The 27,626-nt window shown below is 36.2% G+C and overlaps 1 protein-coding gene across 2 annotated transcripts in view; it reads right to left on the bottom strand.

Moving 5' to 3' along the window:
• Positions 1–27,626, bottom strand: part of ARHGAP21 (Rho GTPase activating protein 21) — an 85,754-nt gene that overhangs the window by 26,866 nt on the left and 31,262 nt on the right. Inside the window, exons 4-8 of one of the 2 annotated variants that reach the window (XM_026843368.1) lie at positions 23,797–23,889; positions 19,827–19,905; positions 14,224–14,278; positions 5,352–5,381; positions 1,956–3,906 (exon numbers count right to left, since the gene is read on the bottom strand). In XM_026843368.1, the coding sequence (XP_026699169.1) occupies positions 1,956–3,906; positions 5,352–5,381; positions 14,224–14,278; positions 19,827–19,905; positions 23,797–23,889 (2,208 nt within the window). The remainder of the gene's footprint in view (positions 1–1,955; positions 3,907–5,351; positions 5,382–14,223; positions 14,279–19,826; positions 19,906–23,796; positions 23,890–27,626) is intronic. The other variant, XM_026843367.1, reaches the window with a different exon arrangement.

Raw genomic sequence — 27,626 nt, forward strand, 5'->3', positions numbered from 1 at the left:
CATGCCCATGCTCTAGCAGCACCACTACTTAGTATTTCTGGAGTATTCAGGAAGTTTCAGTCCACGAGGACTCATAAGAATTCACACAATCCCACATGGTGCTATGCCAAGAAGTTTTAACTTTAGAGTTACAACTTTGTTTCTTCTGAACTGCTCAGCTGCTACCAGAATGCAGTACAATTGCCACGCTTAAGGCTTCTTTAAACTTTCATAATCCCATTTCTCTAAAATCTGGAAGCAAGTCATACAAGTAAAAGTCCAAAACTTCGTCAAAATCAAGACAGAAGATTGTGAAGAAAAGTTGGGCTTTATTTTGATGATCTTGATCTGACTTTTACATGACATTTAAATTGTACTGGATTGAAAACTCCCACAAAGCACTCCTAAATGAGTACAGATACTGCACGTAACTTAAGTGCCCAACATTGATTTTAAGTGTAGTATTAAAAAACCCTGCACAAAGTCTGGTTACATGCTTTACAAACTTGTACTAATCCTTACACAAAAATTGACAGGCTCTAAAGAAGATTCCAACATTACACTGGATACTGATGCATCCAGTAATAAAAAACCCTAAAAAAAAATAATCTATATAACTCCCACTGAAAAAGGAAAAACCAATACAAAAATCATCTGCTAACTAAGAAAGCTTTCTTGTTATGTCTTAACAAAATTTTGTCAAAAGAACAGAATTATTTTATCTTTTGAATGATTTCCATTCTTTGATGCACAAAAAGCTTCTTTGCTATTTTTGGTTATTTACTTTAAAAACTAGTAGCATATATTAGAGATAATTCTAGGGGAAAAAAAAAATCACTGCTGCAGATTCACAATAGAAGACAACTGTGCTAAAACAATATATCTAACTTCCTTAATCTAATCTGTTAAAAAAAAAATCTAAGGAGTATTAAGAAGACTTTTCACATACATGAGTTTGAGAATAAAAATACAGCATTTTCTAAATATTTCCTATACTAAGTTCAAGAACACAGAGTCAGGTATAAATCAAACTCTGTGCAAAATGGTCCACAACCATCTAGACTTCCAAGAATTAAACCAGCCACAACAAAAGAAAAACCAACTCTATAACAGCAGGGCAAAGACAACACATGCACTGACTACTTGAGTAGAACAGAAATGCTCTGCCACTTTCTTCAGCAGATAATTACAATTCCTCATCCATCCAAAACTAGATTTTTAATTTATTTTTTTAAACTACTTGCAACCCTTCCATGAGCTCCTCTTTTCTTCCAAATTATCTCAAAAGTGCTCAGTCTTCTTCCTCTAAGATCCCTGTAATTCCAACCCTGCTTGTGTCACAGCCCACAGGTGAATCTTTGTGCCTTCTCACATTTTGCTTCCACATTTTGATTCATATCTATGTTAGCACCTTTACTTGCAAAGTCACTTCATTTTATTGCTATTCTTTCACCCAAATCAGCTTTCCTCTATGCCATATCCATCTCAGAAAGCTTTCACCTTACCTGTTCAGCTGACTTTTTCCACAAATCACCCTTATATGGATTTACATGCATATCTGGAATCCAGTAAAGAGAAAACGTGTTTTATACTAGAGAAGTAAAAAATATTTTGAAAGGTGCTGCAAATGCTAGTTGTCCATATACGTAACACCAGAGTATTATGTGGAGTGATAACCAGACACAGTTATATAATGTAGACTTCTCCAATAGGTTAAGGAAAACTCTAAAAAAAAATATTAAACCACTGTAGACATTCTTACACCAATCCTCTAGTACTCCAAACAAAATAGAACTTTTTTTTCCTCCTGAAGAGTATTTTTAGTTTTACCAACCTATTATTACTCTAGATGATAAAGGAGCCCCCATGCTCCTCAGCCTCAGGGTTTACAGGAACAGCAGTCAGCTACCTGGCATGGTGCTCTCCATCTTTAGCAGAGAAGAGCATTTGATGTACACTGGAATAGTTTAACTCACCGATAAATGGAATAGAAGCCAAGGAGTCACCAGGTGGGCTGGAACCTGATGCTTTCCTTTCTTCTATTCTTTTTATGTGGACTTCTCTCCGAGCATCGTTAGGTAACCAACAGGTAGTGTCCGAGGCTGCCTCTTGGTCATTTACAGCAAGAATGTAGGACTGATGCCTCAAAGGCTGTGGAGTTTGGTGGCCAGAAGGTGATTTGTCCCGCATGACCACTGTGTCCTTGTCATTTTCCTGACCATTCGTTTGCAGAATTTCAGCATCTTGGACATCTTCCCTTTCGAAATCATGAATCTTTTGTCTGATGGAACTATCTACATTGTCAGAGGTAGCTGAACTCTCGCTTGTTGGCTGAACAAGTTTGGCAGAAGCTGGAGACAAAGAGGAGGGTTGGATGGTTTTGCCAGTTTCTGTTTTGTGATCTGGGGCACCCTCTGCTCGGATCCTTGACTGTTGGTTTAACAGGCCACTCTGTTGCAAATGATTTACTATTCTTTGGTCTTTGCTGGCAATAGCATCCAGGCCCTGGTTAAGGGGAAACAATGGTTTTGCTGCATAGGGAGCAGAGTTCTTCAAAGAGCTACTTTTAGAACTTCTGGCTGGTGTGAGAGACAATCTTTCTTGTGAGACAGTTGTAGATTTTGAAACTCCCCCAGGAGTTTGCAAATCTCGAGAAGGCTGTAACATTTTTATATCTGGTGGAACTTTCTGAAAATGAGAACCAGGCAGAGAAGCTCGACTACCTGTTCTCCTGTTATCTGAAATATAAGCACTCGGAGCCATAGAAAAATTTTGTCCTCGAAGGGACATGTGAAATGTGTGCTGTCTAGATCTCTCATAAATACCTCGCCTATCATCTTGTTCAGTAAACCCTGTCCACTTGTAAGTCTTTCTCCTATCTCCATTTGTATCTGCAATCAAATTCTCAGAATGAAAATTTTCTAGCACTTCACCTTGTTTGCTGAGATAATCCCATGATCGAGCCCTGTGATTCCTTGTGTTAACTGAAGGTGAAGTTAGAGTATCTTGCGAAGCACTTCGTGGCCACTCTTTCAACAACATGGGATCTTCAAGTCTTTCCTGGGATACACTTCTCTGCCGGATCTGAACAGACTGTGGAACCCTGTCATGAGAGGTGCTCCTGCGCCGTACCTGTGAAGCAGTGCGATTTTGCACCACTTGATTATAATCAGTCGTATTCTGAGAAGCTGCTCTTAAACTATCTAACCTTTCCTGTATTGTTCGGGAGCCATACATGTGCATACGCCTATTATCAATGTACTCTTTGTAAGTTTTGTACGTCTTCCAGTCTATGTGCTGGTGGGAGGTTGGAGAACTGTAATGATTAGTAGAGACTGAGGGCGAGTCTGTGGCTTGAGCAGGAGGTCTAGTGCTTGGGATTCCTTCTGGACATACTACATAGTTTGAAGCTTTACTTAGCGTTCCAGTCGGATCAACTGGCCTTGTTATTGGAGTCTGTGGAAGTACAATGGCTGTGGACACTGAAGAAGATGGTGATGTGGTTCGTGCTTTTAGACTGGTTTGATCTTTTAAACCGTATCTTACTTCCTCTGTCCTGTGTGATGGACCAGCATGATTATTTCTACAAGATGGCAAATCTACAGCCTTCTCAGAAGGCACAATAACAGTCCTTACAGTTTCATTGCAAACACACACAGCTGTGTTTGATTTCGCAATGTCTGTTGGTGACGGAGGCACTTGTATTTCCATTCTGTAGGCCCTCTCTGGCTGTGTCAATGCCCGTACTGGTCTACTGACTTGCTGTTTCCCCAGTGAGAAGTCAGAAAGTAGCTTGTCACCAGCTTGTGCCATAACAGAAGCTGTGGATGTCAGGCGTGGATAACATATTGGCGGTGGTTCAGGTATGTTGTGGGCATTACCACTGTAGGCTTCGTTGCCTTTCAGGTAGGCATCTTGGGAATACGCCTGCGGAGAGAAGATTAAATGAGTATGCAGCGGTGAGGGAGATGGAAAAGTTCACTATCTAGTATTTGCATTATCAAGCTTCAAGAGAGGGAACACAAGTACAGAATTCACACCTATAATTTTAGACAAAATGTTAGTTAAAAAGATAAAAATAGCATTCCATCCCCTTAGTGATCAGAAACAGAACAAGTAAAATCATTTACATTCCTGCCCTCAACAATTAAAAAACTGATGCCCAGTTCTAGGAAATACTGCAGGTAGGGCACTGAGGCAGGTTCCCCAAAACCCGTGAGCACAAAAACACAGTTATTTTTCTCGTTAATTTTGCTTTCTATCACGACACTTTGCACCTTCTTGTGTAAGCTTCACATTGCTGGAAATGAGAATTTCACAGCAATCAACAGGTTAAAATGCTGCATAATAAATTCAACTAGTACTGGAAAATTCTCTATTCACTTTCTGTATAAAAGAACTCTGTTCACATAACGTAGTACATATGAAAGTGCACACAAATATACATACACATGCTCCTCTAAGATGTCTTCTACATAAAAACTACTGTTCCTAAACATAAAATGAATAAATTGAAGCAGTAACATCTTTGTCATGAGCCAACACCCTATAAGTTATCTTACATTTTACAGGAGACAGACAGTACATGGCACACAAATCTTACTGCAAAAATATTAATAACATTTTTAACTACTTTCCACACACTATTAAAACACAAACTAAAATCTCAGATTAATTTCCTTAGTGCATTTATTTGCACCTTTATGTTTAAGGGCCTGATTCCTATGGTTATATTACACTTAGTATGTTTCTGTAGCCTTTTAGAAAAGTAGCATTTATCATTGTGAAATTAACAGAACATTCGAAATAATAAATCAATGAGAAGCATACAGCATACTTAAACAATACCCTATTATTGAAAAACTTTAGCATGACTTCAGTCAGTTTAAACAGAATGAAATAAAGAGCCAATGCAGAGCCTGCCAATGCAACAGAAGATTAACATTATTTCTCAGAGCTTTTATACGCTCAGACATAGTAACATAGCACAGCATTTCCTCTCCAAATCATAACATGCTCAATTCTGGAATATCAGTGTGCCCTGTTTTAACACTAGACAGATTATAAAAGCCCAAGTGCAGCCATAAGATTAATACAGAGCAAAGTACAGAGGAGGGCGAGGCATTTACAGTACTGCTGCAATGTTACACTGAGCATTAGTGAAGTGCAAAATACAGCACACAGAGAAAACCGACCAAATAACACAGGCACAAACCACAAATTAAGAGATTAGCTTTATGAAGAAAATTCAGCTGAGACCATCTAGCTCATTTCCAACAGACTTGATGTTTCATATTCTTGCTTCTCACAAATCATTAAGAAAAACATGCCTTACAAACCCATCAGAGAAATGGCTACTGTAGATTTCTTACCAGTACTGTGACATCCTTTGTAAACTGCAGCTGGCAGAAAACAGGAAAACATAGTAAAAGCTGCTTACAGATGTAAAGACAGAATTATCTTGTCATATTGATGCTGAATACAGCAAGCTAAAAATACAACTACCCTGATTTCAGTGGAAGGTACCAACAGAGGTAAAGGGCAGTAGAGCATAAAAAAAACATAACTTCACCCTCCTTTTGAGCATATTCATCTCAGGCTTTTATCTGCTCCTTGCATCTATCCTCTACCCTTAAAAAAAGCAAAATACATTTGTGCCATTTTGCCTTGGTGCATCCCTACAGCTGCCTGCAGAGAGCTCTGGCTCTATGCAACAAGACTTCCCTTCCACTACAGCAACATTACTGTCTCTCATTTCCCCTGGGCTGCTACCATCCCTGCTTCCTGGTGACGAAACAACGGCTTTATTATGCATTTAAAACAGCACGCCCCTTCCCCACATATATCTAAACATGACCACAAGCTGTCAGCTGACTGCAGCTGCTTTCATGTTGTACATCTGAAATTAGAGGAATGATGCTGCAGAAACACTCTACTCGTGGGTTTGGGTTTTTTTTTTCCTCCACTCATAGTAAAAATCAAGCCAGGTTTCCACTGGCACATTTAATGGAGGGAAGGAACATACAGAGATAAATATTTCTAAATCTTTAAATAAATGGCTATTTAAGATCTTGATAGGTTGTAAGAAAATAAAAATTGGAAAATATGCTAAAGACCCAGAAAACAGAAAGACCAAGAGGCTACTGGCATGCAAGACAAACAAAAACAATCACACACACGCCCTGAATCAGAAAACAATTATTAATTTATACAGCTGATAAAACAGTTCAAAACCTGGGATATGCACACGTTACACCAATATAAAATAGTCTGTGTTTTAGTAAAACATGCCCATAACAAACAATGCTTCATTGACTTTGACAGCAGAAATGTTAAATTCCAAAACCGGTGTGATCTGATCATAGCTGAAGACCGCAAATAAAAATCAGTTCTCAGCTTTTGATTAAATTTATCACAGATACTATTCAGAAGACAGCATTCTCACGGGGTCCAAAAGATAGGCTTTCTCCCCCACTTCCACCAAGAGAGAATGTTTCCATGATTGCAGGTATATCCAAACAGAAAGGCTGCCAGTTCTGAGTAAGAAGACAAAGTTACTGGAAAAAAGGTTTTGATGATGGAAAACATAGTTCTCTCTTCAATCTCATTCCACCCACTTCCCAAGAAATCACTGAAAGCTGAACTTTCTTCCAAGAATGGAAAAGCTTATAAATGGGGGCAGTGACATTTCTACAAAGAATATGAAATATCTTTGTTTCATAGTTCTGATTAAGGACCTACAGAGAAATATTGCAACTCAAAAGAAACGTATGGATCCATTCTGAATGTCACACTGAACGATGCATTATCAGCTTTTCTTACTATGAAATATTTTAATTGCTTTAACCAGACCGTGATGGTCACATTTTCAGAAGAGGTTTAGAGACTAAAAAAAAAGTACACTAATGCATTTATTAGTATTCATAAACCATTTTGACACTTAACATATGTTGCAACTGTATATAAAACACAGTTTGAATACTACTCTCTTGTCCCTTTCGTTCCTCAAATGATATAGTATGTAGAAATACCACCTTAATCTCTAAGTGATTGCAACAGAGGATATAGTTATTAAAAAGCCACTAGGGTATGGCTTACATTTAAGCCTTTAAAAAACCTTAAAAATAAAATAAGCCTTCCCACTTAAAAAAACCCACCCAACTTTTTTTAATATCTGGATCAGTGATGCTCTTGACTGAGACACCAGTCAAGCCACTCAAATTCCTATAGGGGCTGGGTACTCAGCAGTTACTCAGAAATTACAACATGATTGAAAAAAATCAGTCTTGATATTTTATGAGCTCTTTCTCACCTTCTCAAAACAACAGCAGTTATGGAAGGCTTACCATACAAATAAAATTTAGAGTGACATTAATAGCTTTGATGGATAACAGCTCTGCAACAATTACTAGAAGAAAACTGCCGCACTTACAGTAAGACCTCAGCGTGTTTCCAGTTATTTGGTACAATTTCTTATCCACTTTGCAATCTGGTTTTGTTTGCATCAAGTTTACAAACTCCTATGGCAAACAATTAATTTCTTAGTGTGAATTTGTATAGCCATTAGCACATTAAGGATTTAACTGGTAAGGTAATACATTCAAGCTATATGATATGCAAAATAAATTTTAAGCAAATAAAGCATTCTACAAGATATTTTATTAACCCTCAAATTCAGCTGAAGGGTTTTGCTCAAATTTTTCCTACTTGATTTTATGACATTTAATGTTAGAATAATGACAGTCAACATACAAGGATTCATCTTAGCAAGAATCGTGGTGATTCCCTGTCCTTTCAAGAGCTTAAGCCAACCTTGTCCTATACCCCTTAGTCCAAATCCATAAAAGCACGTAGGCATATGCTTCACTGAGGATAAGTATGCTTCACTACACTTCACTGAAGGATGAATAGTAACACTGATTTCAACCAAACTACTTGCAACCATTTTGATGCATCACAAGTTAATGTGCCCAGTGCCTTGCAGGACTGAGCTTGAGGCATTCTTCCTTCCTTCAACCAGTTTGGCTTCAGATTGTTTCTTTACTACTAAATTCTTCTCTTCCCTGGTCCTAACTTATTCTCACATTTAGCAGCAATATGGGAACCACGCACCAGGATAGGTTTTCAGATATCTTAAAAGGAAACATTTTCCATTTACTAGTTTGCTGTGGCCAGATTGTTAGAACTACAGCTCAAGTGGTTTCATTTTGCTCTGAGACACCCAGCAAACACTATGGTCAGATAACATTATTGGAAAAAAAACCCAGCCCACCAAAAACCCAACCCAACCCAACAAAACCCCCAACACACACCAAACAAAAAACCCCAACCAACCACCAAAACAATGCATGCCCTTTCTTTCCAATAGCAGTGAAATTTTTGTATATAAAATTTAATGCCTTAAGCTCAAGAAACTTAATTTCCAAATACAAGCTGTGTAAAAGATTTTCCTGTAAATATTAGTCTAAACTGGAGGTGAGGAGGGTTGATATGACTAGTATTTTCTAAAAAACTTTTGTTAGCTAACATTGCATATAAGTCTTCTTCTAGATCACTAGGTCTTCACATCACACCTCTCCTTCCATTGTACTTACTGCCAGAGCTTTAGTATTAACCTCTGCACATATTAGTAACTGCATCAGTACAAAATCTGAAAGTAAACAAATACTCCAAGACTCTGGACTAAATACACTTATTACTTATGAAGACATCTCTATTAAAAGTAAAGGAAATGAAAATATTTCACAGTTGTTCAGTTGTACTGGGTCTGGCTGAGCCAGAATCTGTTTTCCCCTATAGCAGCCCTCACAGTGCTGTGGTTTATGTTGGGAGCTGGCAGAGCGGTGATAGCACACTGGTGTTGTGGCTACTGCTGAGTAGTGCTTACACAACACCAAGGCTCTTACCAACATTTTCCCACCCCAGTGGAACAGGGACGGGGGGGAAGATCTTAGGAAGGGACACAGCCAGGACAGCTGACCCAGATTGATCAAAGTCATATTCTGTATCATATGACGTCTGCTCAAGCATAAAGCTGGGAAAAAGGAGGAAGGGAGTGGGGTCACCCTTGGTCCTCCAAGGCAACTACTACGCGCATACCCTGCTTCCTGAAAAGGCCCAACATTGCCTCTTCATGGGAAGTAGAGAATAAATGGGTTTTCTTTTTGCTTCTGCGCGTGGACCTTTATTTCGCTTTGCTTATATTAAAACTGCTTTTGTTTTACCCACAAGGGTTGGGTTTTTTCCTTATCTTAGTTTCTTTCCCCTCTTTGCCCTGTTGAGAAAAAAGGGGGAAGGGGGAAAACTGATAGAGCAACTTGGTGGGTACCTGGCATTTAGCCAAGGTCAAACCATCACACTAGTAAAACAGCCATGTTGCTCCATTAGGTCTGATGCAGCTGAATTGTGTGAGGAAAAAAACAAACAAGACAATATTGTTGAAGTTGACTGTGGGCAGACCTGTAGTCAGAGGCATGAGGTTACTGGGGTACATAAAATTCTAGAATAAATTTCCTTATGTAAGTTATTTTTCTTTTTTTAATACAGGTGCTTCACTGTCAATTTCAGGATACTATAAGGCCTTGAAAGCTGTCAAATTCCACCAAAATACCAGAAGTTAATCAAAGCAGCATGCTCTTCTGTGCAAATCTCCCAATATGCTGAGAACTTCCACATCACCTGACTAGAAAGGGGGTGGGGGGGGAAGGAATATATACTTCAACTGACTTCCACTTGCTTTCCCAGTCATACCCATACAGGATTTTTTTGTTCTCCTACTATCTGTGACAAGAGAAACATTTCGGTTCAAACATGATCAACTAAGTTATCAATACGCAATGGTCTGCAATTTTAAGGAAAGATTAAGATGTAAATTAAAAGATGTGAAAGAAGGAACTAAACATATCAAAAACATACAGTAGTGAACAGCCCCCTTTTATTTCCACATTTACCATTATTCACAGAATGCTCAATAAAATCTTTTTGTAAATGAAACTACAGAGATCTTCCTAGAAAAACAAGGCATGTTTCAACAGATTTGTATGCTACTAAAATTGGTGACAACACCTAGGACTAGAAGTAACCTGCTACCTTTTGAGGCAATTACTATGAAGAAATGATTTTTTAAAACTTACTCAAAATCCAACAGTTGAGAGTAGGATAAAAGTTAGGAAGATGAACTTTGGAGTAGATAGCGATGGTAGTGCCAGAAAATGAAAGATGAAAAGTAAGGATAACCTGCCTATAAGCGTGTGTGTTTATACACACATAAAGTACATACACATATTTCCAAATCAGTATCTACATATATTTACATGTAATAAATCCTATAAACATGAATATGTTACATTACAAATAACCTTCCAAAGGAACAGTTCCAACGTAGACCATAATAAAGACGCAGTTTTAAAGACTGACATTTTCAAGTGCTTGATACTTAGAAAATCAGTGACCTGTAAGCTATATTCTTTAAACACACAAGAAACAATTAGCAAACAAGCAAATTCCAACATGAACATACCTTGACAAAATGGTCCAAAAATCCTGCATACTAAGTATACCCTAACATATACGTATCAGACACTACAAAGTCTATTGAGAAGAGTTATAATAAGGATGACTTGTAAGTGAACTTAGCAAGTTTAATTTTCTCTCTAGGAAGCACCTTTGCATTCAGTATTTTCTGTAGCACAAAAAGCTTTTGAACAACTGAAAACTGTCATAATTTGAAAAACTTTTTAGTATTAAATTTGTTATCTAAAGGTTACAAATCAGCAACAATTCCTTTAAATACACTTGAGATAAGGAGCTATTTGTAGTCAACCTAAATGTGTCTTCCCACTCATATGAAGTCGGCAGTACTAAAACCTACAAGATGCCAAAATTTTGACAAAGAAAGGTTGAGAAAGCTACAGAAATTGTATATAGAGACATCAAATTTGAAACAGTGAGGAGAGTATAACAAAACAATAGCCATCCTCCTCATGGTCTCAACACGGTTACATGCCTACAAATATGTTAAAATTATCAAAAGAAATTATTTTAAGTAAACTAATCTCAAATTTGAGGAGAAGCATAAAAAAAAACCCCAACACATTCGTAGCTGTCAAGAGTTCTAGTTTTTGTCATGGATAGAGATGTTTTAAATATCTTTTCTCCTATCTCTACAGTGACATTTCCAAGATCAAAACCAGTGAACGAACATGACTGACACCAACTTCACTATGGCAGGATTCAACATGTAATTCTCTTCTATGTAAGCAGTATGCATGTGCCACAGAGGGCGATGACTTGTGGATTGGACCACTTCATTGTTACTACTGATGAATGGATGTAAACCCCTGTTTTCAAGAAATTCAATATATCAACAGGTTCACAGACATATATGAATACTCAAGGTTTATAAATAGCAAACTAAGGATAGAAACAAGCAACTGTGTTCTTTATGTACTTAACCTAGCAGTCATCACCACATGGAGTAGATTGCCAAGTACTATAAAGCTTAGCACAACCAGCATCATTCCTGAATATAATGAAACTATTTCATCCTCACTGCACTAGACAAACATTTCACTAGCTCCTACTACAATATCCAGTAATGCTTTTTCAATTTTTACAGCATACCAGTATTTAACATCAACACTTTACAGTGATACCATCTGAAGCTATTTACAGTGAGATTTATGACATATGTCAGAGAAACAACTAAATTCTTTAACATATTGTAAGAACTTATATAACACACAACTTCAGTGACAAATGTATAAATTTTTCCTCTATAAGGGCACTGTACCTTAATATTTACTGTTCACTTTGCACTTATATTGACAATACCACTACAGAGATTATCATTATCACTTATGAGAGCTGTACTTCATTCAGGAATAAGAATTCACTCTGAGGTTTAGACATAAAGATTTCCACAAAAGCTAACACAGCATTAATCACAAAGATAAAAACAGAAAAACAAACCAAAAAAAAAAAAGCACACAGTTTCTCAGCTGAAAACAAAAAGTTACTATCTTTTCAGAGGGAGTGAGAGGAATAACATTCTATGCTCTCACTAAAAAATATTTTAAACCTGAGTGTTCAGCTTTGAGTAGAGCAAAGTTCTTCACCAAATCTTGTAATAAGAACAGTAGATCCTAACACCTAAAGGCTGAAGATTGATATTCACCATCTTCAGAGGAACTGCACAGATTTTTAATTTGACTGAAGTTATAACAGCACACTGTGTCTCAAAAGACTGCTGATAGTTATTGTAGACGTGGTAAGATTTTTTCCTCCTCTGTGGACATCTAAAAGGGAGAAAACTACAGGCCATAACTGATTACTTCTTTTGTATGATGAAATTCAGTTTTATCATCTGTATCTTCACATGTTGCAACTCTGCCAAAGATTGACACCTGAAAACATATATACTAAAATACAGACAGTGACAAAACCACATGAACAAACTGCAGCTATTGGAAATTTTTTCCAATAGGCCCAAGTACACGCAATGCTCAGTCTTGTGGACTACACAAAACATGTGTCTCCATGGCAGATGCTATGTGGAACTTACAGTTCAAGACAAGTCCCCTCTGACCCAAACAAATGCATCATAGCAAACAAGGACGTGAACTCCTCCATGTTGTATCATGATCATGTACCAGCCCAACACAACAGCAAACAGTCAGAAGGAACTCACACAAACTGTAGAGGCAAATGCAAAGCATTCTTTGCAAAAGGATGACCTCACCTCTCAAACCTAATTCTCAATATTCAAAAGAGGCATACAAAATTCACAACTCTACCACATCTTACAACTCGAAAGGTTTTCTTTTAATGATGCCTAGAAATTATTCCCACACATATCACCAGGTTTTTTCTAGAACTCCCACAGGCAGATATTTTCTCTCTTTCCTTTGCCCCTCAATCTCCTCCAAGAAAACCACCTTATTTTCTTTTTACTAATATATCTGTCTGTAGCCCAAAGGTAATTGTCCGTCTTTGCTCCTCTACCTCATTATCTCATTCACTGACATAAGTTAAATTCCAATCAATTATTTTTCATCTATACTCTACCTGAAGCTTGCACTTCATATTTCATCAGCAGAGGAAAGATGTGCCTGAGAACTTCTCACCCAGCCAAATACAAAGGTTTAACTTAAACCTATAAATCCTGCTTTACGCAGATCCTTTAGACTATTATGGCTATAAGACTGTTAGATGCATATGGCCACTCAGATAATTTAGAACAATTCCTGCATTTCTACATATTCACAGTTCCAATTAAAAAAACTTAAAAACAAAAAAAAACCCATACTCAAAAAACCCCCAGATTTTCCCTCCTCTTATACATGAATCAAAACTCACTCCATGCCGCCAACATTTTCTGTGCTGGATTACTGAAGTATTTATCAAATGTTCCCAAAATACCACTTCCATTCTAATAATCTTGGCTTGTTGGCCTAACTGGCTGAGTTCTTATGCTAGCCTCTATCATCATCTTCAGCTCAAAACAGAGTTTCTTGGTTTTTTCTTTACCCATTAATTTGTCCATTAATACTGGAGAACAGCTACTCAAACCCACAGGGTCTTCTTAACTGGTATATAAAATCACATCTTATTATTTCTGTGTGGATTAGAAAACACTATTTTCTAACTACTAACCAGAAAGTCTAACCTGCTTGTCATCAGGAGGTTAATTATCTCACTATATATGCAGGACCTCAGTTCAAATTGAGAATATACAGGCACTAGTGTAACAAACTATTTAGAGGAGTTGCAATTAAAAACTTTGGTAATAACCTTCAGCACATTCATCACCCTGCTTCTTTTCTGAAAATCCAGTGACAATGAATTATTAAAACAAGTTAATTTTAAGTGTCATATGCTAGTTTTTTAATTCAAATTTAGGAACAATTCCTAACTTCTTTAGAATTAGACAACCTAGGGAAAGAAAGCAATCAAATTCATTAATTCTAACATAAGGAAACAAATCTAAAATATAATAAAAATACAAACACTCTTTTATGATTATTTTTTTTTTAATAAGATGCTAGAAATATCATGGGAAGAAGGTATTCTCCCCTATATTTGGAATCCTCTGAAATTTCAGGGATGGCAAGCAAGTAAGAAAATATCTAAGGAGTGACAGAGAGATAAATGTTATTTAATTATTTGCTGGTAGCACAGCTCGTAAACACCAAGACATTTTTCTTTAGTCAACATACTGTCTGAATATAAGCTTCATAAACATACCAGCTGAAGGATGTCCTCGTCTTTTGGCATAACGCTAAGTTCCAGTATGCTGTCACTGAAACAAATAGGAAAAAAAAACCAACACACATGAACTTTTGGAAAAGATACTCAAATCTTATTACAAAGACGATTAACTTCCATAAACCAAAACCATTCAAAAACTTCCATACTGAGCTATTCCAGCAAATTAATATACCCAAAAGAAATAAACACATTTCCATTAGATCCATTCCATCTTAGCAAATATGAATAGAACAGAAATCTGACTGAAGAGTATACCTGTGTTGTCAGTATAACTAGTGTATTAAGATAGGGTTTTTTTTTCCTCCCCTAGAAGCCTAAGGTACATTTGTTTGAAGCTTCTCAGACAAAACAAGGTGGCAAATCTCTGAACACAAGCTAAAATTTCTTTCTTTCATTGAAAACTAAAGTCTGTTAGCACTCTTTAAAATTGCTGGGGAAATGTCACAACCACCAACCACATCATGTGAAAAGTGAGGCAATAGCAAGGCAAGCACTGATTTACACCTTTCCTCTCCAATCACCTCCTAGCAGAATCAACTTAAACATATTTAGTCAGTCAGATGACATCTGAAATATGGATGAAAAAACATGTGCTATTTATAAGCACTGACTTTGTCAGTGCTGAAACCAAAAGCAACAACAGTATAAAGATCCACGAATCCAGACAGTTCTATCAATGTGACTTAATACAGGCAAAATCAGGACACCGAATGTACAATGTATTAGTTACCCAGGGTCAAATATTGTAAAACAGTGAAATCCACTGTTATTATCTACCAGAAAAACATATTTTCACATGCAAGAGAGAAGTATATGCTTGTAACACTGGATACTGAATAGCTGAATTCATGATCTCATCCAAGAGAGGAATACGCAGTTATGTGAACTGGAATAGGTACAGAGAAAGGCTACAAAGGAGATGGCTTGTACAGACTATTATAACTAGGCTAAAAAAAAAAAACCAACAGAAAACAAAGAGATTATGACTGTTATTTATAACTTTCATGTTCCATGTCACAAGAAGAAAGGATATTTAAACAAACTGATCAATACCAGCACAAGAAACAAAAACCAAAAAACCATACAACCTAACTGGATATATCAGACTAGAAATTAGCTTATCTATGCTGGTAAGTACGATGCATTTGCTGAGAAAAGATAAAACCAGCGCAGAGACTGGCCATCGACTTCAGGGCACTCAGAACAGTCTATGAAAGCACTGAGAAGGACCTCAGTTTCTTATTTCTGCAGAGAGGAAAGTAATTTTCTCAAACATGTAATGTGTGATTTATTATGCTTCCTTATATGAAAAGTGTTTTTATTTTGTGGTTCCTTTTCCATTTGTTAGCAACCACAGACATAAGGCTGCATTCCAACATAGCAAAGTAAAGATATTTGGTTTCACAATCTTCTTAAACCATTATTCATTTTAGAAAAAAAGTGTTCTCCAAGCAGCATAAATTACTTCACTTTTAAAATCAAGTATCAACAACAATAGATTTAAGTTTTTCCTTTTAAGTCTATACACAGCTAGGAAAAAAAGGTCATCAAAGCCTTTTAAAGATTTTTTTAGAATATTCAGTTTTAAGAAACCAGAAGTATTGATATTTATGTGCATTTACAGTTGCATGTCCTGTTTTGACTGAATGCATAAACAGCAAAACTATTTAAAATAATTATTTAAAATTAGTGTCATCAGGAGCTGACATTTGCCTTAACCCCTTTGTATGAATATTACATTCTTTATCAGTTGAAAAAACAAAACAAAACATGAAAGAGAGACCATAGCTTAAGGCATTTCCAATTAAGCCTTCAGATTTAATTTCTATGTATGGGTAGCATGTATGTGTAAGTTCTATTAGGCAACTTACAATTTGATAATAATCAAGGCTTATTTGCAGGATGAAGACTTTGGAAGTCAAAAATATGATAAATAGCACTGCTACTCTTCAAATACTTTTCATATAAAGGAATATAATTTGTCACAGAACAAACCATTCTCTTAGCACAAAATATTTTTTTTTCTTTAAAAAAGGAAGCAATTAAATCCATTTACAGAGTCTAACATCTATTTTAGTAGCCACCCAAAGGAGGAAAGGGTTCCATTCAGGAACAATGGTTTATGTACCATTCACTTAATGGTTCTGTTCCAGTTTGCTGCAGAAGCTTCTGGAGACAATTTGGATCTTCTTACCTTACATTTTGTGAAGCACTCTCAGAATGTTTTTCAGTTCTCATATCAGAAACAAAAAGTATTAAAGAATACTTTTGGTGTATTTTACTCTATAATGTGCATGCAAATTGTAAACTAGAAAGTGTTAGTAAGACCCACCACACTGAAAATGGCAGTTTACACTAAAGTATTAGACACAGTATTGCAAATTCTCAGGGATATCTACCCTGCAAATAAGTTTCATTACACATTTTGAGAGCTGAATTTAAATTTGACTCAAACTAAAACACTAATCATGATTGTCTTTTGATGCACTATTCTGTATTAATGAAAAAGATTCAGGAGCTTATCTCTACATTTCTGAGTCATCCCAACACTTTCGAGAATTTGCCAAGATAAACAAGTGGAATAGACCTAATCATTCAAATTCCCCATAGTTTTAAAAAAAAAGAAAAAAAGTTGGGAATCAGAATCTGTTTCTTGTTTTATTTAGAACCATAAATAATGTACAGAGTTTAAATTAGTAGTCAACATATCTCCAAGCTGATTATGTAAACAGATGAAAATAAATTCTTAATGGATCAAACTAACAGGCATTGGTAAAGAGTAGGAAAATCTAGACTTAGTGTTCTCATGCTAAATCTTATAAGACATAGTTATTTCTAGCAACTCTGAGGTGTGTCCTTCGCCTTCCAGGAGAAGGCGTAAGTTTAGCTTTGCTATCTCCAACCAGAGATAAATAGATGAACATTCTAGACACAGCTTAAAACTTTTCTGAGAACAATACGAAACATGACTGAATTACAGCCCATTCATAAGTCCCACTGGAATTTATGGGGATAATTTTATTTACAGCAGCTAAATTCTGATGTCTGCAGCATTATAAAATGAGAACAAATAACTACAATTGAACAACTTTCTAGAAAAATAATAAGCAGCTATGGAAATAGAGCTGCAGGAGTAAGCCAATTCAAAAAGATCAGTTGAACTGAGTTTCATGGCAAAACAGCTGAAGAGCAAGTAGCGCGAGGAACTCTCTGTTTAGAGGCAAGAGAGATGTACCCTTGAAAACTGCTCTAAAGATGACCTAAACCCTACAAAATAGTAAGCATTTACAGTCAGCAATGCGTTTGAAAAGGTAATTAAAAACAATAATTAAAAATACAGTAATTAATATGTCTAGAATCCATCACACAACATACTGAGACTATAAATGAAACTGTCTTTAGTCATGAATGAAGGAGATTTTAACTGACAACTTAGCCTTTCAAAAGGCCTTTCAGCATGTTGCTTGTACAAAGTCTACTAAAGAAATTAAAGTGTGCTGGATGAAAGATTAGCTAAGACATGAAAGAGAGCAAGAACTGTGTCACTGGGTATTTTTAAATATGAAGAGTTTAAGTACCTTCAAAAGTGAACTTGTGCAAGACCAACTACCAAGAACTATTAAATCAAGCGATACAGATAAAACCTTTGGTTCAGCCAACTCCTAAACCAAGGATTTCTGGAAAGTGGGCTATTACCATCTGACCAAATATCACTCTACAGTTTCAGTGTTTTCATAGTCCTCTCCTAACAGAGGCCATTATTGGATGTTATCAGAAAAGATACTGACATAAACAGATCATCAGTCTGGCCCAGGATGGCTATGCTGATGTAAGAACTGCATGCTAGAGCAAGCAACATACACCATAATGTAATTTACTTGCCATGAAATGGCAGCGTGAGAAATAAAATACTTTACGTACAGAACAAACTGCTCTAAGCTCAAAAATACTGTTTTCAAGCAAAGAATTAGAGAGTTCATTCTTTAGTCACATGAGAAGCACTGCCTGTAAGCTACAAGGAAGACACACCTGATCTGCAGTCTTAGCTCTCTTTATGGATCAGAATGAATATTTATCTGTTAATTTTAAGAGGTTTGTTCATCTGAAGACTTCATGACCTTTTGTTACGAACTTCTGTGACGTACACATCTGGTTCAAGACAACAAATTGTTCTCCCCTCCTAACCAACCATAGCATCCCTTCATCTTCCATGCATTCTAGGAAATTAGGGAAACAGATGCAGCAGCATACTATACCATTCTGGGTTGCACTAGATAATCACTGATAAGGCCTTGTTCAGGTGTCTCCAGTTTATACAATCAGCAGGGACTGCATTCTGCTGGGACACTTTGCTACCTAGCCTCATGGGGACGAAAATCATACTTTATTCAGGAGCAAACCTAGAATTGAGAATCTTTAACTGCACAGGCCACTGCAAAACGTAATTGGTCTCCCTCTTTTTTGGATTAAGAGATTTAATTGACTGATGTACCTGTTGGGCCTGTAAAGTAACATCCTGTGCCTTGGGCATATGCTGTTGTACAATACAAAATATGAAAAGGATACATGACTGGTGTTATCTCCAGTAAAGATTATTAAAAAAAAATTCCATCTTTCCAGTTCTTGTACAGAAAGTACTAATGACAAAACGCATTTCAGTCTACCTTGTCTGTCATACCTTTAAACACAGTTTTATTGTTTAAAAAAAAAAAAAAAAGCAGCACCTTGGATGTATGTATTTTGAATGAAATCTTATGAAATCTTGAAAAAAGACTCCACTGAAATAAGAAGATCAGGATCTTATTTTTCTTACTCCTAACTGTAATAATTATATCTTGATGCATGAAGATTCACTAAAAATGGAATGTGACATGTGAGATGTATTTAGAAAACATTCTTCCATGCTGATCATAATACCTTTTTTCCACATAACTTATCATTATATTGGAAACTTGTTGTTATAGAACAGAAACTGACACCAAGAAAACTGTAAAACTGAAGGCGGATACATGAGATAAAAATGAGTATATAGATTGATGTATGGACCCGATTTAAAAAGCCCTTGTGAGTTGCAGGAGCAGTAAGTATCACCATTTCCTCAATCCTGCGCAAATGTTCATAACTTACTGCAAAACAGAGGAAAGCCAAGATGTACTGCAGATGTCTTGCAGGTGTGCACTAGCATTAAGTTTCTCCTTGACCAGATATGCTGATTTCTAGTTATCAGATCTCACAAGCAAGGTAAATTTTTCTGATTTTCTTTTTATATTGATACATATGTGTGGTGTGTGGATACCTAATCTGCCTATTTAAAATTCAGACAATCTTCTTCTATAACACTTCATATGATTGGCTAACAAGGGAAAAGTAATGACATAAAAGGACTGTGGCACAATTCAGCACGACCATTCTGAAACCCTTCTTAGCATTTAGTAAATACAGAAAAACAGAAATAGTAAAACTGAGTACATATTAAGGAAAATTTAAAAATAGGATGACATTTTCAGAACCACCATAAGCGGTCATTTCCTGCTTAGTATACAAAAATTGTGTGTGGCACATAAATACTAGTATCTTACCTGTTCTGTATTAAAGCAATGACTTGAGAATACGTCTTTCCAATAACACTTTCTCCATTGACTTTTATAATTCTGTCACCTGTAAAAGGAAAAGTTATATCTTAAATTACTTTGTCTAGACATTTTTTTATCATTTTTATTCTGTACCTCACAATAATAAAGACCACCAATATGTTAAATTCAAGGTTAGTTGTCTTTAAAAATGAAAAAAGAAAAAAATAAGAGATGCACAATACAACTACATGTAACCATATACAGGATGCCAAGTTTCTACTCTTCTCGGAACATTTTCAGATGTGGTATCTTACTCTAAGCTTCCAAAGGAATCATCTAGAAACTCACAGAAAGCAAGCCACAAGCAGGTGTAAACTCTACCGGAGGCTCACTTAAGCATCCCATCTTCAAAATAAACTTTCTGATGTATGGTAACACATACTGACATCTCTTCCCAAATCTTAAGTAAATTATTGGTAGACATTTCAATTACAGCACTTAATCTCATAACAAAACTCAACTTTAACTCAGAACACTGCCAGGTGTAGCTGTGCACATCTCCTTTAATAGCAAATACTGCAATTTTTTTACTTCTTCCTTCTGAGAAATAAAGAACAAATATTTCGAAAGGTTCCAGCTTCCCTCTTCCTCAGAACAATCTGGGTTGTTTTCAAAACATTACTGTCTCTTCAATGAATCTTGGACACTGTAATGGGTTATTTCTTATCCATACACATATTGATCTTTAGACCTAACATCACCTTTATCAGATTTCTCCAAATAGTTTGTTGCACCTTCCTCATTAAAAGCTTCATACACTCTCATAAATTGACAAATATACCATGTAGAGCTATTTTCAGCTTTTGATGAAAAATCCATCCCATTCCTTCACCAAAAATGGTATTTGTATCATCTCCGATCAGATGAGCAAAAAGTTATCTTGAATTTATTAATGAGGAGAAAATGGTCTAACGGATTACAGGTAGGGAGCTTTGGAAAGCTGCTGGGGAAAGAAGAACTGAAAGAAAGGACCCATGCAATGTGAGCCAAAGGGAATGGCTTTTTCAACACTGCCTTAGAAATTGAAAGCCCATTTTGTGTTTATGGTGTGTTCAAACCAAAGCAAGGAAAAAGCTGAATACTCAGCCTGACTTAGTGGCAATAATGCTCTAAATGCTCTGTGGAGGTTCCTTATACAGACCCCAGAGATTTCCACGCTTACCAAACCACACAGATCTGCTGAACTGTTTTTAATTTGGTCTGAACACAGATGTAACATCATGCAAATAAACTGGTGCAGTATTTTAAACTTTATGAAAGTTTACGTGTGCCCTTTTATCAGCTGGTTACTGCCCTTTTCCTCACCTGAAAAGCTCTTCAGTTTTGCCTCCTGCTTCCTAAGCAATGAAAGAAAGGTTGGTGACAACATTTAACGGCTGCTAGCAAACCACAGGACTAGCAGGCACCTGTGATGGATGACAAGCCCGATCCCACTGTTGCATACACACAGACACCTTATGTAATTAGGCTGAGAAACTGGACTTTCATGAAAATAAAGTTTGTTTTTAAATGCTCATTATCACACTGAAATAAATCCTTTCAAAAAGTTGCAGGAAAAGGAAATGCTATAGTTTGTGCCAAAAAATACTCTTATTTACAAGCTCTGAACCCTAGGTCATATGGCAAGACTTTCTCAGAACACACCAGATCCTTCTCTGGAACTTAAAACTGACTTTTTTCCAGGCTGTTTCAGAATTTACCCACAGATGTAGCTCTTTTATCAGTATTCCCACTAAAAACTGTAATTAGGAATATCTTTATGTAGGTCATATAATCTTATTTATTCTTGTGTAGTTTTTGTTTTTCAAAGAAACAGACTATGTCATGTACAGCAGTGAAACAAGTCTACATGAATCATGCATCCAGTGAAGCTGTCAAAAAGCTCAGGTAGGACACACTGCAGAACTGGTTACATGCAAGAAGTATGTGCAGGCAACTCTGCAAAATACAACTTCGTTCAGTTTCAGGTACATATAAAGGGGAAGGACAGTGCCAACAGTGCAAAAAAAGCATACAGAAGCATATAGGCTTTTTCTAAAAGATCTCTATCAACCTGGTGGCCCATTAAATACTTTGATCAAACTAGAAATTACTCTGAATGGACTTAAACCATCTGCCTTTCCACACACATTTTTAGTTATTTGTTTCTTGCATATACATGAATGACAGCATGAAGATGAAGACATGGGAATTGTGGATCTGCTTAGGCTGTTTGTATTTCAGTATTTCTAATATTTATATTTGGAACTCGCAGATATGGGGTTTTTTAATGAAATGCCTCGGAAGTTAAATATGGGAAGTATGATCATTCTAACTAACAAAGATAATTTTACAGGACTATTCAAAAATACTCAGAATGAACTGTCTTATATTTAAGAGACTGTAGCCTATTTCTCAAATTTGTGAGAGTGTTCCAAGTTTTCTGGGGAGTAGCAGACAGGTACGCCTGAAACAGAGCTCACTGATTCTGGGTAACAAAGATTGCATTGAGACTTTCTTACAAAGGACCCTGAAACAGTGACACAAGAACTGACAAATATAAATAACTACCCACAGATTTTTGGCTATTTTCTTTCCATTAGTGCGATCAGGAAACAATGCCAAGTTGAATTTTAAAAGAAATTTAAAATACAGTTGATCCTACAAAATAAGAAATGTATACAGTGTCTGTATCAGAGGTTAAGCAATCTACCTGGCTGATCACTCCCTGAGTGTTTTATAATGTAATTTCAAGATAGAGATATAGTAATATATTTCACCCTGAAGTTTTAAACAAGAAATAGTGGCATGACCTAATTATATATAACTGCTATCAGCAGTGTGTTTAAGAAGAATATTCTGGTAATTTAAAAACTTATTTTTTCATTTATTTTCTGTTCTTTATTCTGAGCTCCTAAAAATCTCTTCTATGGCTAAAAATAAAGTATTCTCTACAGATTTCATCTCTTTCAATTTGGCAAACACTGAACAGAGTAGAAATTAACATGACTCCTCTGTACAAGTTCAACATATGCTGCACTTTATCAAGCCAAAACACTTCTTTATATAATAGCATTAAAATAATACCAAAGTAGCCCTTCCCTGAATAACTACTTAAGGAGGAGTTAAAAAAGAAAAATGCCTTATGCTGTACAAGTAGGATCTAGTATTGTTTTTAAATTGCTGATCATCCCAGAATCTTTGTATTTCTTTAGAAAGAAATATACAAAAGTTATTCTATTTCAGTCAAATGTATGTACATAACCATTTTCAAAAGAAAATATCAACATCCCATTATCAACACAAACACAATCCTTTCATAGAATGTATGTCTTGCAGTATTTTTAAGAACAGAAACCTGTGTTTGTAGTGGTATCCATCTACATAAATTACTGTTTTATCACTTGTAAGACTTCCTATTCTAGCATACTTTTATTTTCCTGGTGACAAAGTATCTGGCACTTCACAAAAACACGTTTTCTGTTCTTCAGTTTGATTAAATCAAACTGAACAAGATTTGATAAGAAAGGATAGACGTGGATTGTTCACATTTAATTAAAGGATGTGGAATAATTTGATTCAAAGGACAAAAACATGAATGTTTTGAGGTTATCAATTTGTCACAAAGCAAAACAAAGAGGACCTTACAGATGTCATTTTCCTCCATTTTCTCTTTCTCCTCACATATTTTATCATATACTTGTTCTAACATAAAGACCAAGACTTTAATGCCCTAATACATTTTATGTACCACTTCCTGAGAGAACACAAAGGTGCTTTTGAGATGAAAACACTGGAGGGCAATTTAAAAGAGAGATTTCAAACTTCTGAATGGAAGAATATGGTTTAAATGGAAGATAGAACTACATATAGAAGCTTAAGTCACATATATTTTACATCACGTACACAACATGCTATTGGTCTTGTACAACAATACCTGTGCACAGTCCAGCTTCAAAAGCAGGTCCACCCTCTTTAACTTGTTTAACAAATATGGTATCCATGGGCTCCAGTCTATTTCTTTGTTTTCCTGAGGAAGAAAGAATATTTCTTAATAGCATCTAATTATACTACATTACAATGTTTTTACTTTAAGAATTATTTTGAAATGTAATCCTGGTATGTTCATCGTTACATTAAATATTCAAGTTCAATTTGGGATGGGGGAAGTAAGACAGACTAGGAGTCCTAAAGACAGCATTTTGTCTGGCTACACTAAAGCTCTTTTAGTTGTCTGGAGAAAAAAGAAAGGGGAGGGGGGCAGAGAGAGATACATATTAAACTTGCAAATATGTCCTAGTAAGTGGTATTTTTCAGGTTCATTTCACACCTCATTGCTACATCATCCTCATACTGATGTCTGCACTACTCAGTAAGAATCATCCCTTCCTCTTCTACATTGCTCTCTGGCCCAACACAGACAAACTAAGTGAGAATTAGTAGTGCAAAGTGAAAAATAAAATTTTAAAGTCTTTCCTTAAAAGGAAAAAAGTTGATATGTAGACCTTACGGAACTGTAACACTGATTTTCTGGTTTTTAGATTCTTCAAGACAAAGTCTAAAGCTTCTTGAAGATTTACCAAAATTCAAAAAACAAGGTATAATTCAAAGTAAATTATAATGTCTGCACGTGCTATACGTATCCATAAATACACAATGTGGAAGTTAATCTACAGTAGTTAGAAACCATATCCTGTATCTTCTTGCCTTCTCAGCATACACTTAACTTCCATGCTTCCAGAAACATAGGTATCCTGTGCCTCTACATGAATGCCACCAAATCTAAGTAATTCTTAGTTGAAGTAGCCACTGCTTTTGAATTTCAAGATGGGGGTGTGTGTGCAGTATAACAAACAAAAACACCCCACTCCCCCCCCCAACAAAAACAACACAAAAAAATCAAGTTATACTGCAGGCTAAAATACAGTGATGCTGTCCTGAGCTACAGCTCTATGTAGCTGGAATAAGTCATTTTAGAGCTTCTACACAGCTTCATTACTGTAATTTTTATGCCAGTGAGCTAAAATAACCCAAACAACCAAAAAAACCCAACCAAAAAAGCCACCCAAGAATAAAATTTGAAACTTTATTTCCAGTCTGCCAGAAGACTCCACTGAACTTAATTTGCTCCACCCTGTTTTTGGTATCTCCTAACACCCCTGTACTAACTACATGGTGCAACACACAAGCATTCACAGAACCAGTGGCAGAACCTCAAAGGTTACAGATGGTCAAGACTTTACGGTGTCAATTCTGGCTTTAATGGCCTTGGTCCCTCCCAACTCCTACCACCCCTGTACCACGCTCTCAGCTGTGGTAGCATCACCCTTTGAGGCTACATGGTGAGCCAGCCCAGTAGACTGACGTGGATTTAAAATAAGCTGGGTGTGGGTTCCAGTTTACCGGCAAACCCTGGCAGAGTGGAGAGAGTGGTATAAACTGCAGAAAAAGAAGAAAGCAGAAGAAAATAAAGGGATTGCTTAAAACTGGCACTGCTGATAAAAGAAGGTTCTGATCACTTCTCCAGTGACTAATCTTTGACTTAGGCACAAATGGCACTGCTTTTGGAATTACTTTTGCTACAGCTTTAAATATCCCATCTGGCCATGTTTACTAAGCCACAGCATTATTTATTGAATATAAATAAGGTGCCCCCCTCACCCCTTTTATGGTTCAGTTTCCATATGGGAAAAGCTCATTATTTGAAGAATTTTAATAAACTGCTCAAAACCAGACCTCCCTCTGACTCCAATTCACATTTTTTAAATAAAAGTTTTAGCCTAATGTCTTCATTCTGCAGACCTTCAGTGTCCTGCCATTTTACCACAAAGCAGTTCAACAAAAAGGCTTACTCATATGGCTCTAAATAGCCTTCTCACTGCAACTCCAGATTGGTAGAAAATGATCAAAAAGTTGATATGATAGATAACTATTATATACAAAGCAACTGAATTATAAATCAAGAAACTCCAGCTGGCAGCTCAGTGACCAAATACTTTTAAATTTGATTAGCAAGACACAGCTACAAGGTATACAAAATGTTCTTTGTGAACCAAAGCTAATATATGTCATTTTTAATCTGCTGATTTAAACAGACACTGAACACATGATGGGTCTCATCCTTTAAAAGGCAGTAACATTTCAGCAAGTTTAGACAAGCTTCAAGAATCATTTACCCAGATGCCATGAAAAGAAGGTTGCTTCAAACACTTACAAGAGTGAAGCTACAATATGACCTTTTATAGGACCACCAAACATCCTTCCCAGTGTTGCCACTTAATCTTTTACTGAAGAGATATACAATACCAAAAGTGAAAAGAAAAATAAAACATGATGCAGTTCCCATGGTGTATGGAATTTGTAACATTTAGTATCTGATTCTTATAACCCAACACCAAGGGACCATCTCAGCTTCCTTTATAAAATGCTCCTCAAAAAAATGTTAGTGGACTACTGCTAGTTTGCTTAATGCTAAAATGCTACTTTATGCCTTGTCCATACCTGAACACACAGCAAGAGGTCAAGCAGATAAAGTTACTCCCATTCAATATCCAACAGAATACCTTTAATACATTTCCCACTTCTGAGTTAAAAAGGAAATCTGTACCAATTTATGGAGACCAGAGATTAAAGGATTCCCTGAACATTCGACTTCTGACTTACCTGTCAGCTACACTGAGAGATTCTTTAACACTATGGGCACTGACTTCAGGTTTTCACCACTATGGACCAATTGATAATGGTGACTATGCAATAAACTTGGTTCTTTGTCCTACATGTGGAAGGAGGCTATACCGAAATAATTCTTCCTCCTAAAAAAGGTGAACCACCACCCTAATAATAAAGATCAATTTAGGGACGAAAAATTACGATGAAAGGTTTAAAACATTGTTTACATTTGCAGGTTCATTTTACAGCTCAGTAATATACAAATACAAACTGAGATGAGAAGAAAACCTAGGACTCCCAAGCTCTGGTAGATGAATACATGCTCTTCATTTCTTCTTAGTCTGTTACATACTTGGGATACTGATGTAAAAAAAGTTTTGGTTTGTAACATATAAATGAACTTCCAGAAATATGTAGCCTCAAAGTATATATTTATATTTTAACTTTGAAACTCAAAGCTGAACAGTATTTTCTGACAGTAGGAGCTAATGATACTTTCCTCAGATTGAGAGGGAATAAATCTTGTAGCTGTACACTCAATCATTACAGAAATAAATTCTAAATTAAATGGATAATCCAGTAATTTGTATCTCAAAATTTAACAATCCCTACACTTCAATTTAACTGTGCCTAAATCTCCATTCTGTCTGCACCCAATCATGATGCTAAAGCAAGATGCTGTCCAAAATGTGAGACTAAACTTCTTCCAAAGTCCACCATCTAGAGCAGATTATCACAGTGGAACTTTTACACTAAATTCTCCAGCTCTGCACTACAGTGTCAGGCTGGATTCACAATTTTCCTTTCTAATATCAAAAGGCTTATTTTTTTAGAGCATGCCAGCAATTCCTTACAGGTGATACAACAAAAACCAGTAAAGCAGCTCACACTACTAGTTTGTCAGACATGCAGCCTTATTTGCCAGTGCTTTTCGAGTGCTCATTACTGCCTATTACTTTGCTTTCTCCTTCCTTCTCCATACTTTTGTAAACAACTTCATAATCAAGCATTACATTGCAGGCTATGAAAAAATAAGACAATTTCTGTCAAATCTTCAATTGCAAGTGAAAAACAAGACATCACACACACAGAGAACAG

The sequence above is a fragment of the Athene cunicularia genome, assembly GCF_003259725.1.
Source record: "Athene cunicularia isolate RWA chromosome 2 unlocalized genomic scaffold, athCun1 chr2_part1, whole genome shotgun sequence".
Classification (NCBI taxonomy): domain Eukaryota; kingdom Metazoa; phylum Chordata; class Aves; order Strigiformes; family Strigidae; genus Athene; species Athene cunicularia.